This window comes from Danio aesculapii, chromosome 9, assembly GCF_903798145.1.
Source record: "Danio aesculapii chromosome 9, fDanAes4.1, whole genome shotgun sequence".
In the NCBI taxonomy this organism is placed as follows: domain Eukaryota; kingdom Metazoa; phylum Chordata; class Actinopteri; order Cypriniformes; family Danionidae; genus Danio; species Danio aesculapii.
This window is the reverse complement of record NC_079443.1, coordinates 9,598,332-9,614,432: the sequence shown is the minus strand read 5'-3', so window position 1 is coordinate 9,614,432 and position 16,101 is coordinate 9,598,332. Positions and strand designations below refer to the sequence as shown.

At 32.6% G+C, this 16,101-nt stretch overlaps 1 protein-coding gene across 1 annotated transcript in view; it reads right to left on the bottom strand.

Annotated features, from left to right (window-relative positions):
* The window catches only part of myo16 (myosin XVI), a 255,324-nt gene that overhangs the window by 123,682 nt on the left and 115,541 nt on the right, over positions 1-16,101 (bottom strand). Inside the window, 5 exon segments of the mRNA XM_056464750.1 lie at positions 2,406-2,523; positions 3,014-3,161; positions 5,052-5,169; positions 8,646-8,751; positions 13,251-13,378. Of these exon segments, the coding sequence (XP_056320725.1) occupies positions 2,406-2,523; positions 3,014-3,161; positions 5,052-5,169; positions 8,646-8,751; positions 13,251-13,378 (618 nt within the window).

Below are 16,101 nucleotides of genomic sequence, written 5' to 3'. Positions count from 1 at the left end.
CAATCAAATCAATATACATTAAGCAGCAGTGTTATCATTACATCTTAAATACCCTACAAAATATGACTGAATACAGACGACCCTTTAATATTCCACACTCATTCATTCATTAAAAAAAAATAAATAAATTATTAAATAAGTAAAGGATTAAAATAAAATAAAACTTGCCATAAAGAAGAGGACATTAAATAATAAGTGTGAATGTGCAGTCACATTCCGAGGCAGAATAGTGTGCGTGCGTGTGAGGGTTCAGTGAGGGTCTCGCTGTACTGATGGGATGACAGAACAATCCCCCTCTAATGAAGCAGATTTGCAGTTTCCTGATAGGATCAGTGAGTGTGTCTGACTGATGGTCAGGTGTGTGTCTGAACCCCAACACATGATTTCACACCCTCCACTGCACCCAGATGACCCTGCTTCTCCACAAGTGTGTTTATATGTATGTGCACATTAGATAACGGCTGTACTGTACAGTACATCGTATACTAGTGTTCCAGTCTGTACATAATCTTCTAGTCACTAACTATCTACAACATAAACAAGTAGACACATGGTAGTTTGGCCTCTAGCGTAATGCCAGTCTGAGTAGTGCTTTTATAGTTTGCAGACATACAGTAATGAGTTATAATGTGCAAAGCTACATAAATCAGAACAACATTTGCCAAAGTCAAAGGTACAGCAATTCTTATTCTGAGTCACTTCAAACCAAAGTAGTTTGTTCACTTTATACAAGACAGATCATCTTTACTGAAGCTGTAAAACACGGTCTGCATGTGCAGTAACAGCTAATGGAATACAACATTATGCCAATTCATGGAAATAATACTTATATTCTATTCTTTTTGAAATAAAAATTTATAAAAAAGTTAAATCTACACTACCTGTAAAAAAAGTCTAAAAAAAAGTCTTGTCACCTATCCCAGTTTTAGGAACAACAAATAATAACTTGACTTCTAGTTGATCATTATTATTAGAGGTGGCTTATATGAAAGGCAAAGGCCTCAAGATTATGCTTATTTTACCCAAATAAAACATGATCATGCCTTGATTTTTAAGTAACTATTTAGGACAGTAAGGTCTGACTTTGCTTAGACAAAAGTCTTGTCACTGAACAGAAATAATGTACAGTATAGAATATAAAGTCATGGTGAAGTGGAAACAGAATCAATATTGTGTATGACTCCCATGAGCTTGAACAACTGCATCCATACATCTCTGTAATGACTCAAATAACTTTATTAATAAGTTATCTGGAATGGCAAAGAAAGCGTTCTTGCAGGACTCCCAGAGTTCATCAAGATTCTTTGGATTCATCTTCAATGCCTCCTCCTTCATCTTACCCCAGACGTGCTCAATATTGTTCATGTCTGGTGACTGGGCTGGCCAATTCTGGAACACCTTGAACTTCTTTGCTTTCAGGAACTTTGATGTGGAGGCTGTAGTATGAGAAGGAGCGCTATCCTGCTGAAGAATTTGCCCTCAACTGTGGTTTGTAATGTAATGGGCAGCACAAATGTCTTGATACCTCAGGCTGTTGATGTTGCCATACACACTGCAGATCTCTCACATGCCCCCATACTGAATGTAACCCCAAACCATGATTTTTCCTTCAACAAACTTGATTTCTGAGAACCTTGGGTCCTTGCGGGTTCCAATAGGTCTTCTGCAGTATTTGTGATGATTGGGATGCAGTTCAACAGATGACTCATTGAAAAAAAATCTACCTTCTGACACTTTTCCAAATGATCAACAATAAGTCAAGCTATTATTTGTTGCTCTTACAACTGGGATCAATGACTAGACTTTTGTAAGGTAGTGTAGGTTTCAATGTAATGGTTTATAAGTTTTACTGCTTGTTCAAATTACCTATTTAAAATGAGCTGGAATAACAGGATACTTGTGATTTTTTGGTGTAAAACTTGTTTTATGCTCAATTCACATAAATAATAGGTACCTTAATCATTTTTATAATTGAATTGTGTGGAACCTTGCATTTTTACAGTGTCTACAGTGTGCTTTACAGATTGAGATAAAGATGAGGTAAAGTCTATTCAGTCTATTCATCCTTCCATCTACTGTATCTATTTTATTTATCCATCTGTCCATCTCTGAAAGTTGCTCTATTCATCCACCCACCCAACCCAATCTATTCATCCATACCATACTATTGCAATTAAATGACATATCAATCATCTATTAACCAATTCTATTGTTTCATACATCCATCCATTCATTTAGCCATCTTCATACATCCATTCAACTTACTGAATGTGAAGTCCTATTTATTTATTTTTATTGGTTGGACTTCTGTTTGGTATCCTCTCATACGTGCACTCTATCAAAATGGACATATTAAGGATCACTGTAAACGTGTGTGAGGAAACGTGTATGGAGCATGTGTGTACCAGTTTGTTGAATCCAAGAGCCCGCAGAGCCTGTTTAAGGGCAGAGAGGTTCTCTCTGCTCTGAGGACACGCACTCGCTACTGCTGGACTTTCACCAGAGACTGCTGTGTTCAAACACCTGTAACACACATACACACACTGATGTAAGATGTTGTGGGCCTTTAAAAGCGTCAAGTCAAGTTTAAGATTTTCAAACTGTCACCCACGTGCTCAGAGATTGAAGTCAAATAAAGGTAAACGCTCAATTTTTTATGACAACCTTCCATTTACCCCATGCATGATTTGCTGCGGACACTTGGGGTCACAGAGAGTTGAGAGCAAAATATATTTTCTTATACTGGCATCTGACATAATTCAGCATTTAACTTTCTTTAAATATATTGATAACTTCTGATAATGTAAAAGGTGGGCGTAAAAATTAAGATATGACAATTTAAGATAGATCAATACTTTTAAAGCTGTTTATTTTATGCACTACATTTTAACTGCTATTTGCATATCTATCTATATATATATATAATTTTTATTATTATTGTTTAGATTTATTTTCTAGTACCCACAAGATATATCAATATAATGCACAGTACATCTACATGTGTATGTGTTACCTATGGGCCAGAACATTGTTCAGATACAGCTGACTCTTCTCCTCGGCTGAAAGCCCTTCAGCCATCAGATAGAAGATGTTAAAGTTCTGCTGATGCGGTGGCATGCAGATGACCCTCGACTTCTCCAGCATATACGTGTACAGCCGGCCTGAAAGCACACACAGTGAGAGAAGAGTCGATAAAGCATATTTAAAAATATCCGCAACACGAGTCTCTATAGATAGAGCAACAGCACCCTCTATCGGTCATGTAAGACAGCACAGAGATCCTCTTCTGCGAGCAGACCACACACTGTAATGAGCTGATACGTTTACATTTGTGCATTTCAGTTTAAACATAGTATTTTAAAATAATAATAAAAAAACTTATCCATATTGATGTTTCCACTATGCTTCAGAAATTATTCGAAAGCACATGTAAGAAGCTAAAAGTAGCTATTCAATTATAGTAAACATTGAAGCCTATACACAAACAGTAAAACACTAATTTTAAAGGCAAAAATTTTGCAACAAACAAATAAAAAGTTGTGTTGAGAAAAAAAGTCACATTTAAGTTGATTTCAGCATGTACTGTACTTACAACAGAAACATCTGAAAATACGAGTAGCTAAAATTATAGAACTGTATTCGCAATAAATACTGTATATTAACCAACTTATGATAGGCCTGTTACTCATTTTAAACTTATCACTCAGCTCTCACTGTAATTTCTATTGCACGAAAATATGCCGTTAAACTATAATATTCAATCACCAATAATCAAAAACATAATAAATATGAAACGCTTATGGGGATAAATCTTCAAAATCCAATTATATACATCCCAGTCTGCCCCTTGTGTAAAATATAATTATAATACTATTCATGACATAACACATATGGAAGAAAAACTAGGTTATACTGGTGGCTTAAAGATATCTAAATCAATCCTTCTTTATAAGATAAACCAGGCCTCTACTATATTTGTTAAACTCTTTAACAATAACAACTAAGATTTAGTTTTGACAAATTGAGTATGATTGCATTTCAGGGTACATCACGCTTTCTGTGTGTGTGTGTGTGTGTGTGTGTGTGTGTGTGTGTGTGTGTGTGTGTGTGTGTGCAGAGCTTAGTAATATTTATGAACTTTTCAAATATGGTAAATACTAAGCTTTTCAATCTAGGGGTAATTCCTGTGATTATAAATGAGCACATAAAATTATTTTTAATTTACCAAAGGAACATACTATGTTTCAGAGAACAGTTTAACTTATGGAATCAATGGCACCTTTCATTTTTACCAGTGTGTTACAAACATGTTACAATGAGTCAAAGTTCTAATGTTCATCTTTAAACTATATATTTGCTATTATTTTATTTGCTATTATTTTATGTTCAGGATCTGAGGTAAAATACCTGCAGGTGCTTTCAGTACAGCCACAATTGTCCCATAAAACAGTATATAAAATGCTACGGGTAACATTTAAGACTGAATAAACACAATCAGCACATGAGGTGATCATTGTCATAGCAGTTTATGCTGTTGTAACAGCAATAGTGTGACACTGTTACAGATAATTAGGAAAAAAACTTGAAAAAAAATGACTGTTTTGCATGTCGTTATGTTGCTGACATGCTGTAAGAGTAGGACAAATAAAAACTGTAAAGATGCACTTTATTTTTTGTGTTTTAGCAACAAAAACAAAACACTGCAGTATTTTAAAATGAAGATAACAAGTTGCACATTCTGCTCTGTTTCTTTCACAAACACAAAACAAACCTTACTGTAATGGTCAAGAGAGGGGGATAGAATCCAAAAGACCCAATTGAGAAATGATTCTGATTTAGTTTTTTCTACACTGAACCACAACTCTAAAGCTTTCAAAATAATTCTGCACCATTTCCAAAAGTCTACATCTCTGAGGGTTGACAGTTCTGGAGTAATGCGGATGCCAGGCGTTCACGATGGCAATTTTTGTGGATTTTAAAACTAAAAAAGAGCTGTAGACATAGCTTGAAAACTCGAGAGTGATCACTGCTATTAAAAGTAGTGTGAGCACCTCTGAGTAGAGTCTTTCTCTTGTCGCAGTACTGCAGTGAGATCAGCTTGATGAAGCGGCTTGCTGAAGTATTCATCTGTGTTTTTGCATGGCCAAACGCTTCCAGTATCGCATTCACCTGCAAATGATAACAGAGGAATTAAGAAACAATAACAAAACAGTGACCAGGAGACTCACATGTGGACTACATGCCTCAGACTTCAGTGAGCTGCTCTCCAGTATTACAGATTTTGCTATGACTAGATATTTACTGTAATTTAATTTATAAATGTATACTGTATAGTGCAACCTAAAATATTACAATTACTCTACTTTTCATTTTATTTACATAATAAATAACCAATTTATACGAATAACCAATGACAGACCAAGCCAGAGATTAATATTGATACAAACTAAATTTAATGTTTTTGTTGTTGTTGTTGTACTTAATAAACACTGATGTTTGAAATGCATAGTTAATTCCTCTTTTTTTTTTTTTAACAAGTGTTTTTATTAGTTTTACATTTTCCAATAAATACCAAAGAACATAACAATAAAAAATACAAGGAATAGGCATTATAATACAAATAAAATAATGGTTATAATAATTAAAATAAAGAAAAATAAATAATAATAAAATAATAATTAATAATTAAAGAAAAAAAAAGTTATTATTAAAAAAAAACAATTAGGGCATATAAATGGTTTCAATGAAAATACAAAGAGACAATAGGGGTAGTGAGCATTTTAAGCATCAGAATCCGCATTATATTGGTCAAGGTGATCAAGAAATGGTTGCCATACATTGTAAAACTTAGCAAGATTATCAATAATTCCATAACGGACTCTTTCCATGTGCAATATTTGAGTAAGAGAAGTTAACCATGTCTTAAATTGAGGAACAGAATCTGATTTTCACAGTTTTAGAATGACACTCTTAGCAATAATCATTCCATAATTTATGGTGCTTTGTAGGGACACATTATGATCCAGCAGAGAACTACAGTAACCAAATATAGCAATTTCTGGATCGGGTGTAAAGGTAAAACCATACATATCGGAAAACCATTTAAATATGTCACACCAGAAATCATAACGTTTTGGACACGTCCAAAAAAAGTGGGTCAGGGAGCCTTCAGCTGACTTACACCGGTCACATGTAGGGGAGATGGTAGGAAAAATTCTGTGTAATTTAGATCTCTTTTTAAGTATATTTGAATATTATATTATGCTGTTTTGTGATAAACACTTTTTTTTATTTGCCTTACAGCATTACTGATATTACTAATATTTTGTGTAACTCAAACAAATAATTAATTAACACACTATTATAAAATACAAAAATATAATGACAGAATACTATGTTTAGATAACAATTATTGCCAATAAGAGTAATTTTTATTCTATTAATCTATTAAAGTCTCTTAAAGTCAAGTGCTATTTTGGGGTTTCTGCCTGAAGTTTGCCTACCCAAATTCAAAAGATTCCCAAATCCACATGCAGAGGTGTAAATGCAAAACTTTGGTCTCATTTTAAAGAAAACCTTTTAAATTTTCATAAAACACTGTTGAAAGTGATTAAATAATTGTATTTGTTGTCTGTGTTATAAAAAACTCCTCCAAAAAAAGGTGTTTTATTTTTGTAAACTTGTAAATTTGAACGTGTACCTTTTAGGTTCTGTGTGGTCTAGGTTGCTGTTATTAATTTTGTTGGTTCCTGCACATGTCATAAATCAAAGGAAAAAAATAAAAACGTCTCAATCATAATCTATGCAAAAGTTATTCTATTCCAACTGATGAGAGAACGGAACCACTTATTGGGATATTGGGCCAGTAGGGTCCTTTACAATTTAAAGAACGCAGAAGTAAATTATGTCATGGACCCGTTACCGGGTGCCAGAGTTAAGGAAGTTAACAAACATCTGCCATTAAATATTTAAATTATTTCCTTTATCAGTTTTTTTCCACAAACATCGTGAGTGGGAGTTTATTTTGTTATCTTTATAAATATTACCAGTGGAGTTTTATTTTTATCTTTTAATAAAGTTTTATGCACAAATGTTGTCAGTGGTGGTTTTACTGCATGATCCTGAAACATTGATTTTGGGCCTCAACAAAAGCTAAAAAAACCTTTAAAACTGAAGAAATGTTGTGAATGTTAATATTAAATGAAAAAACTGAAAACAGTGTGGCCTTCCTCTAAAGTCAACCGTTCTTTCGACAGATAAAAAAAAAAAAAGTATAATTCTATTAAGAATTCATACAAGTAGCACTCGTGTCCACCAGATGGCGATAAGACACTGTTGATAACTGAAAACATTAAGACACAAGACTTTTGAAATCTTAAACACACACACACACACACACACACACACACACTAACCTGTAACAAATAAGACGCATTGTTTCTCGACATTAAACTGCCGTAGTGGTTTTTGTATGTAAATGTGGAGTCTTTAAAGCAGGGGTATCCAAACTTTTCTTATCAAGGGCCAAACATTTATTGAGGCTAGTTGGCCAAAGGTAAATATAGTTGCCATGGGTAATTCCTAACTTATTTATTAATAGTCAAAAATAAAAATAGAAATAACTAGAAAACATTGCTTTATGTGAACTAACAGCATAATTCTTTGACATTTTATAATAAACTTATAAAATACGAAAACTAATTTATTCTAATCTAATTTATAACAGAATGGAGTTACACTAGTTTTTGCCTTGATTTGCTCACTGATGTCTTCGGCATAGTCCTATATCTGTCGAGTGACATCACTTACATTTTAAAATACCAGATTTATTTACAACATTTCATTGAAACATTTCATTTCAGGTAGCTTTTTTTGTAGCTCAGCAAAAAAAAAAAGAAAAAAAAAAAGATTACGTCAAATTAGAAATGACCCCCAACGCCCATTCGCCCCAACCCTCTCTATCCTTCTCACTCTCTTCTCAGATGGGATGGTGGGCCAAATCAAAGGTTACAGTGGGTCAAATTGGGCCCGCAGGCCCTACTTTGGGCATCTCTGCTTTGATTTTAGCTCAAAGATGAAAATCCTCTCATTATTTACTCATCCGTCACTCATCACAAACCTGTTTGAGTTTCTTTTTCACTGATTTCCATAGTATTGGTTTTCCCACTATGGATGTCAATAGCTACAGGTTTCCAACATTCTCTAAAATATCTTCTTTTGTGTTCAAGAAACTCATAAAGGTTCAAAATTACTTGAAAGTGAGTAATTTGTGAGTAAATGTAGATTTTTGTATGACCTATTCCTTTAAGCTGCCAAGAAATGTCCATTTCTTTCAGATTCAATACAAGCAGAATCTGCCTCAGGCTTCAAACTGACATTCAAATGATCTCTTTCTCTAATGAAGAAGAGAATAACAGCGGTTTGAAGCTATTATGATGCTGAAGAGTAACTGAAGTAAGTAAAACACAAACACCTCCAGGAATTAACTTTAACAGAGCACATGTGAGGAGAATTGTAGACAAAATATATAAAACACAAGCACTACCTAGAAAAAAACAAAGAGCTGCTCAACATCTTTTGTATAAATGAACACAAAGCTGTGTAAGCACAAAGCAAGCTATAGATGTGTGTAAACAGAGACTTACATGCTTCATGCGTGGCTCTAAAGCGAAGCCTTTGGGACTTGAGCGAGCAGCCAGGTGCTTCAGGATGTGTTTACAGGCCATAGACTTCCCAGAACCACTCTCGCCACTAGAAACAAACACACAGAGACAGAGAGAATGAGATAAATGTGTTAACGTCAGAAATTAAATTAAATTAATTAAATTAAATTAAATTAAATTAAATTAAATTAAATTAAATTAAATTAAATTAAATTAAATTAAATTAAATTAAATTAAATTAAATTAAATTAAATTAAATTAAATTAAATTAAATTAACAAACTACAAAATAATTGAAATAATGTGTATTTTTTGATTATTTATGACTATCATATGATTTAAAGGAGAAACCCAGAGAAATGTGATTCACTGTTATCATAGTTTACAAAGTGTACAACGTTTTGTCTGGCATATTTAGAACAGAAATTATTTAATAACACATTAAAAGTGCGGTGCACATTTTAAATCTTCAAACCATCTTCAAAGGTATATAAAAAAAATAAAAACATGCAAACAAAAGCTTCAGGTCTAAACAGGAATAAAACACATGAAGTGTCAGGTCTCATACAATCTGGCATTCGATTTCAAGGAATCAGACACAAAAATACATGGGGAAAACATGGACTGCAGACCACAAATGTAAAAATGTGAATATGAACATGATAAAAAAAATTCTGAACACTATATTTTTTTCTCTTATCGTTGATCTTGCTTATTCATTTCAATGGATGGTCTATCTAAACATAAGCCCAGAATTATGAGCCCTACAATCAATCAGTTGTAAAAAAAAGAAACAAAAAAGCTTTCAAACAAACAAAAACGAGCAGCCTGAGCAGAACGAAAACTATAATGTAGATAATCCAACATAAAGTGAATTTAGAGGTTTTTTAAGCTATTTATACTAAACGTTAACACTTAATGTTATTTATAAATGACCAACACATAATGGTTTTTCCACTTAAAAAATTGAGGTACAAGCTTAGAGTAAAGGGATAGTTCACTCAAACTGGAAAATTCAATACTCATCTACTGCCTGTTCGAGTTTTTCTTGCATTGAACACAAAAGAACTAAAAATATGTTGAAAACCTGTCACCATTGACTTTAATGGTATGTGTTTTTCTACTATGAAAGTCAATGGATACCCATTTCTAACATTCTTCAAAATATCTTATTGTGTGTTCAACAGAAGAAAGAAACTCATAAAGGTTTTGAACTACTTGAGGGAGGGTGAGAACATGTAAAATTTGGGTTAAACTATTTATTTGGGGTATAACAGAAGCCTGATCAATCATGTCATTAAAATGAATTTATTTATATATTTGGATATTAAGAAACTAACACATTCGTTGTTTAGACTGTATTTTAACAGTAAAAATATATCCAAAAAACACAAAACACAGGCAGTTGGGAAGTTTTTACACCCTGTGTGAGCAAACTCTGCCAACTTTACCCAAAGTGATACCATTAATAACTAACAATTTTAGAGGAAAATATTGATGGCTTTCCCAAAAGTCAGGGCAGCTAAAAAATATCAATCATGTGAAAGAAAAAAAAAAAAAAAAAAAAGAGTTTCATTTGTCAGACTAAAAACACATAAAACAAAGCTAAGTGTGTATGTATTAAAAGCCCCCTGTGCCGACTGTGCACTGGTGAATGTGTGCTTCTGTCAGCCTATTTTAAGAGTAGCAGCAGGTCATGAAAGCACTTTTACTCTCCTCCACTTCACTCTCTATGAGACGACACACTCAGCCTACAGCAATATACCATCAAAAACATCAGGATGCGAGACTAAAGACTGTCTCATCTGTCTGGCCTGCGGGCATCTCTCTCCTAACCTGGAACCTGACCACAGTCATCTACTGTAAGTAGAGACATTTCGGTCTCATCACTGCACTATTTAAGCACTTACTGGTCTCTTGCACACAGTACATTCATTAGACAGATATTTTAAGATAGCATATTTTACACTCGCTATGGTCCAACTTATGACAAAAATTCTATATTTTTTTGTCAGCAATTTTTCCTTCTTTAAGGAATAAAGGATATGTGATGTATTTAATGTTAATAAATGAAAAAGCATTTCTAATGTTCTAAAACGTTTCCATTTCAAACAATGCCCCAAGCATGGATATACAGTAGTACAGTTGATATTTCATTCAGAAAGTTCAGGGAAAGGGTTTTGGGAGAGTTGTTACAACCTAATGGACACCTTCTCCTCAACATTTCTGCTTGTTGTCATAGCACTATCACTGTCAGTTGGAGGGGAGTGGTCAAGTATGTTAACCAAGCCCAATACCTCATACAGACGTTATCTGAGAATTTAATTACCAAACAGGATTGAAAACAAAAACATGTTCAGATTTTAATTTTAGACTACAAGGGCAAACATTTTTTTTTTTTTTTTTGGTCTTAATGACATGCACGGATTAATTGTTCACCATAAAAATAGCAATGTGAGCTAACTAAATCAATATGGTTAGTTTTAATTTCATATTTTAAAAAAATAATAATAAAAAAATAAACAAACAAGCAGAAGGGTAAGCAGGACTATTTAAAGTGAAATTTGAGCAAACATGTAAATGTATTTACTCTCCTTTAAGTGGTGAACCAAATATTTTGAAGAAAACTGAAAACCTGTAAGCACTGACATCCGTAGTAGGGAAAACAAATACAAGTCAATGGTTTCAGGCCCCCAGCTTACTTCAAAATATCTTCTTTTGTGTTCATTTAATAGAAAGTGAAAATAATGTAAATGATGTCAGAATTGTCTTTTTTTGGGTGAACTGTCCATTTAAGACTTATGCTCGAAAGGTTTGTGGTCTAGCAGCTGCAACAGAATTTTAAGATGTTTTTGAGTGTCAATAGTTTTTCCACTAGGTTGTTACTCCACCAACTAGAAACAGGCTACTGTATAACCCACTTTACCACTTTCTAGATGATGTACAGTAACCTTATTAATTACTGCCCATGTTCAATGTTACGACCTCTTAAACTGAGTCATAAAGCACAGTCAAACAGCTTGCAGTGAGAGAAAAATCATCTAAGAGCCTGGATCTTCTTCGAGACCAGCAATAGAGAGTCAATGGTAGAAAAGCACTCAGAGCAGATGGTTTTTAAAGGTCATTTGGCCTCCCACTAATCATTTTCTGGAGGCTCTGATGCTTTTCCTTCGCCTCTTTCCATTTCTTTTTGGAAATCTACTCTGGGCTGTAATTGAACTCAAGGGCACAATGCATTTCGGAGCCAGAAGCGAGTAGGTGTTTGTGAGAGAAAAACCAGCAATTCGCCACCTTTTGTTTCTTTGGTTCTGCAGCCATTGGACCATGATCTGTTTTAACCTGCCGGACCAGTGTGTGTGTGTGTCTGAGTGTGTGTGTGATGGATAGCCCACGCAGAGAGGACATTAGAGTAGCTGTCAGATCCTCTCTGGCTCAGCGAAAGCAAGCATTGGGCCATTGGAGCAGTATCAGAATGTGAAGCAGGGTTTAATTGCAATCAGAGATGACCGGAGCACAAATTGGGACAGAGAGCGGACCCTGCACATCCATTAATCTCGCTGAGCTCTTTTAACAGGTCTGGATTTACACTGTGCACAGGCACATTTGTCTCAGTGACAGCGTTTAGCAACAGCCGCCCGGGCGATGCTGGAGTCTGTATATCTAAATATGAGGGCAGGCCTCTGGAACACAAGCTGATTCCAGCTCAGGACCACTTGCTGACATGTGAAGCAAACCACAACCTGGAGCACGCATGGAGGAAGGTAGAAAATGTGCAGTGGAATAAGGTTTTAGGGCATATATATAAATAAAATATACTTGTGTGTTTTTTAATAGGGTTTCCAAACATTTGTACATGGGTAATACCATTGATTGATTGACATGAACACCAATTCTGTTTGTTACAATTGTAACAATCCAGATATTGACACTATTTTATTGTATTATTATGTTTTTATAATATGATTATTTCAATTAAAATTTGAAATCATGTTTTACTTAAGGTCTGCTTGAACCGAATGTTGTGTGTATATATATATATATATATATATATATATATATATATATATATATATATATATATATATATATATATATATGGAGTTGCTATGAATGTGGGTCAACAGAAGGACCACTACCCCAAACACGGAAGCAAATGGTCAGCCTTTCAATAAATATTACCAAAACAAACTATTGTTTTCCAGTGGATTCACAGATTAATTATTCACCTCAAGCAGAACAATGTGAGGTAGCAAAATAAGCTTTGTACATTTTAATTTCAAGCAGACTTTAAAGGTATATCACATGCAAATATGAGGACGGATAAATAAAGCTGTTGTGCAAAACTGCATATAAAATAGCAAAACCAATAACAATACAAAAACAAATTTAAAAGTTAAATAATAAAAAATAAATAACATAAAAATAACAAATAAATTAATTAATTGACTAATTAATAATTTAATTAAGTAATAAAACAAATGAAAGCTGATAATAATAATAATTAAAAAAAAAAAGTTACCCATGACAGAAGATGAAAAGGCAAATGAATGTGAAGTGTGTCTGTGTTGTGCAGGTCAGTGTGTGTCACCTGATGATAAAACACTGTGGCCGTCGCTCCTGAAACATCATGTGAAAAGCTCGTTCGGCTGAAGAGAAGATATGAGGAGGGAGAGAAGAACACAGACGACCACTGGAGCTCAGATACAACTGACTGACCTGAGAGAGAGAGAGAGAGAGAGAGAGAGAGAGAGAGAGACATTTTCATAAACACCATTTGTATTGATGCTCTGGTCATGATTATATGTAAACCTCTACTTATTAAACTACTTAAGTTAATAAAGCCTAAAATGTTGAGTGTAAAGATGCTCTAAACATTTTCAGCCAGTTAAAACTTCATTATGTAGACAATTTCAGGTCTTGCATCTTGTGTGTTCAATCTGATTTAGTAAATTTTTCAAACTGTAATATTCAGAGCAAAAAAAGGAAAATATGGGAAATAAAATGCCACAATTATTATCACAAATGAAATGCTCACAAATAGTGTACAAGTTGAATTGGTGTCAGTAATATATTATTATTTCATCCATAAAGAATGCAAAATAGGTTATTAGCAAAAATTAAACCTAATTTAAAGACTTTTGTTAAAAAAATTGTTTTAAATAAATCAATCAATCCAAGCCAAATACTTTAAATTAATTGTTTTAAATACAGTATTGAAAACAGAAAAAAAGAATAGAATAAATACAAATAATAAACAAGTACAAACATAAATAATTAAATAAATAAATAACATACATAAATAAAACAAACAAATAAATAAATAAACAAACACAAACAAAACAAATAAATAAATAAATATGAACAAATAAAAAACAAACATAACTAAATGAACAACAAACATAAATAAAACACAAATAAATAAACAAAACATAAATAAAAAATAAACAAATAAATAAACAAATAAAACAAACAAATAACCAAACAAAAAAACAAACAAATAAATAAATAAATAAATGTTTTACTTGAGTAATTCAATACATTTGCTGATAAATTAATTTTAAAAACTTTTTAGGGCATTATAAATATGTGACTAAATTTTAATATTTGTGTGGTTATCTTTATTTAAAACAGCAACTTTTTATCCTGCACAACGATTTGATACGTGCTTTATTAAAAAAAAAAGCAAAAAAAATAAAAATAAATAAATATTAATAATAATAATAATAAATGAATGCTTGCAAGCACTGTCATTTATTGCTGGATGTTAATCTAGTAGTTTAAGTATAACACATCCTGACTAAAAACGGATAAGCAGGTGGGAAGGTTGTGTCTTGGATAATAAAAGATGTCATATTTATATCTGCATTCTGTGCGAGAATAAAGCAGGAAATATGAAGTATATCCTCACACAGCAAAAACTTAAATACATGCAAGATTGCAGAGTCAGTGTCTGGGTATATTTCTAGGTGTCGGAAACCCAAAGGTTGTGTCTGTTAGTGTGTGTTATATACAGAGTAAGCACAATTTTAGCCCAATTTAGGGAACATTGCTAACATGGAGATCTCATTAACCTTTACTGCAGGAACACAAAAGACAGGCATGGCCAATTTGAGCAAAACATATGAATATACACTACATGCATATTCACAGCGGGGCATCAGTGTTTGTTTATCTATTCCTGTGAAATTAAACTTTGTTGTTGAAATTACACATTTTTAAATGTCAGCATAAATGGACATTTCATAGATTATGTTAAAACACAATACAATAAACGAGAAAACACAATACAATTAATAAAGGACAAAGCGAATACACACAAAACACAAACAAATCAACAATCCTGAATAAAGTCTAAATAAAATGAAGCACCATAACAATAAAACAAAATGGACCACTAAAAAATAATAATAAAAGATAAATAAATAAATGATTAAATTAAATTAAATTAAATTAAATAATAATAATAATAATAATATATATATATATATATATATATATATATATATATATATATATATATATATATATATATATATATATATATATATATACTTTAAAATAAAACAAAATAATAAAATAATTGTAATAAAAAATAAAGAAAATGAATAATAAAAATACTGTAAATAAATACAAATACATAAATTATAAAATTAAACAAAACAAAATAATAAAATATAATTATATTAATTACAAAAATAAAGTTAAATATATAAGCTATAAAAATAACAAAACAAAATAATAAATGCTTAAATAATTAAAAATACAAAAAAAAAAGAATAATCAAAAAATAAACAAAACAATAAAATTAAACAAAACAAGAGTAATTCAAAATAAAACAAAATAAACTAGTAAAAAAAGACAAAATACAAAACAAAATAATAAAATATAACAATGATTAAAAAATAAAATAAATAAATCATAAAATATAAAACTAAACAAATAAATAAATAAAATTTATTAAAAAAAAAGGAAAAAACAAATACTTTAAAATACTCCATACAAAAAAGAAAAACAACAACAAATGAAAAGTTAAACTCACATACACACAAGTCAACCCTGCACCACCAAAGTTAGTAATAAAGAAGGTCAGCAAAGTAACATGAGCCTGACTGTGGTCTGAGGCCTCCACAGATGACGCTACATATGTCCTTTTCTCTCATTGCCTCTGAGCTGCGATCTGAAGGACATACTGGAGAAATCATGCCTGAAATGAGCCTCTGATGCAGAGGAGCCAGCAGGGGACAGGCGCCCCAGCAGATACACCAAAGTGTGTGTGTGTTTGGTCTACTCCTGCACTCCCCTTCACGTGCCAATAAAGCGTTACGGAGGGCAGATGGTCATCTTGTCATCTTTTATTTTTCTTAGCAGCGGGTGACGTGTGCTGTGTGTCCCTGTGTGGCCAGCTGTATCAGACGGGATGGACGCTGAACTTGAGGACT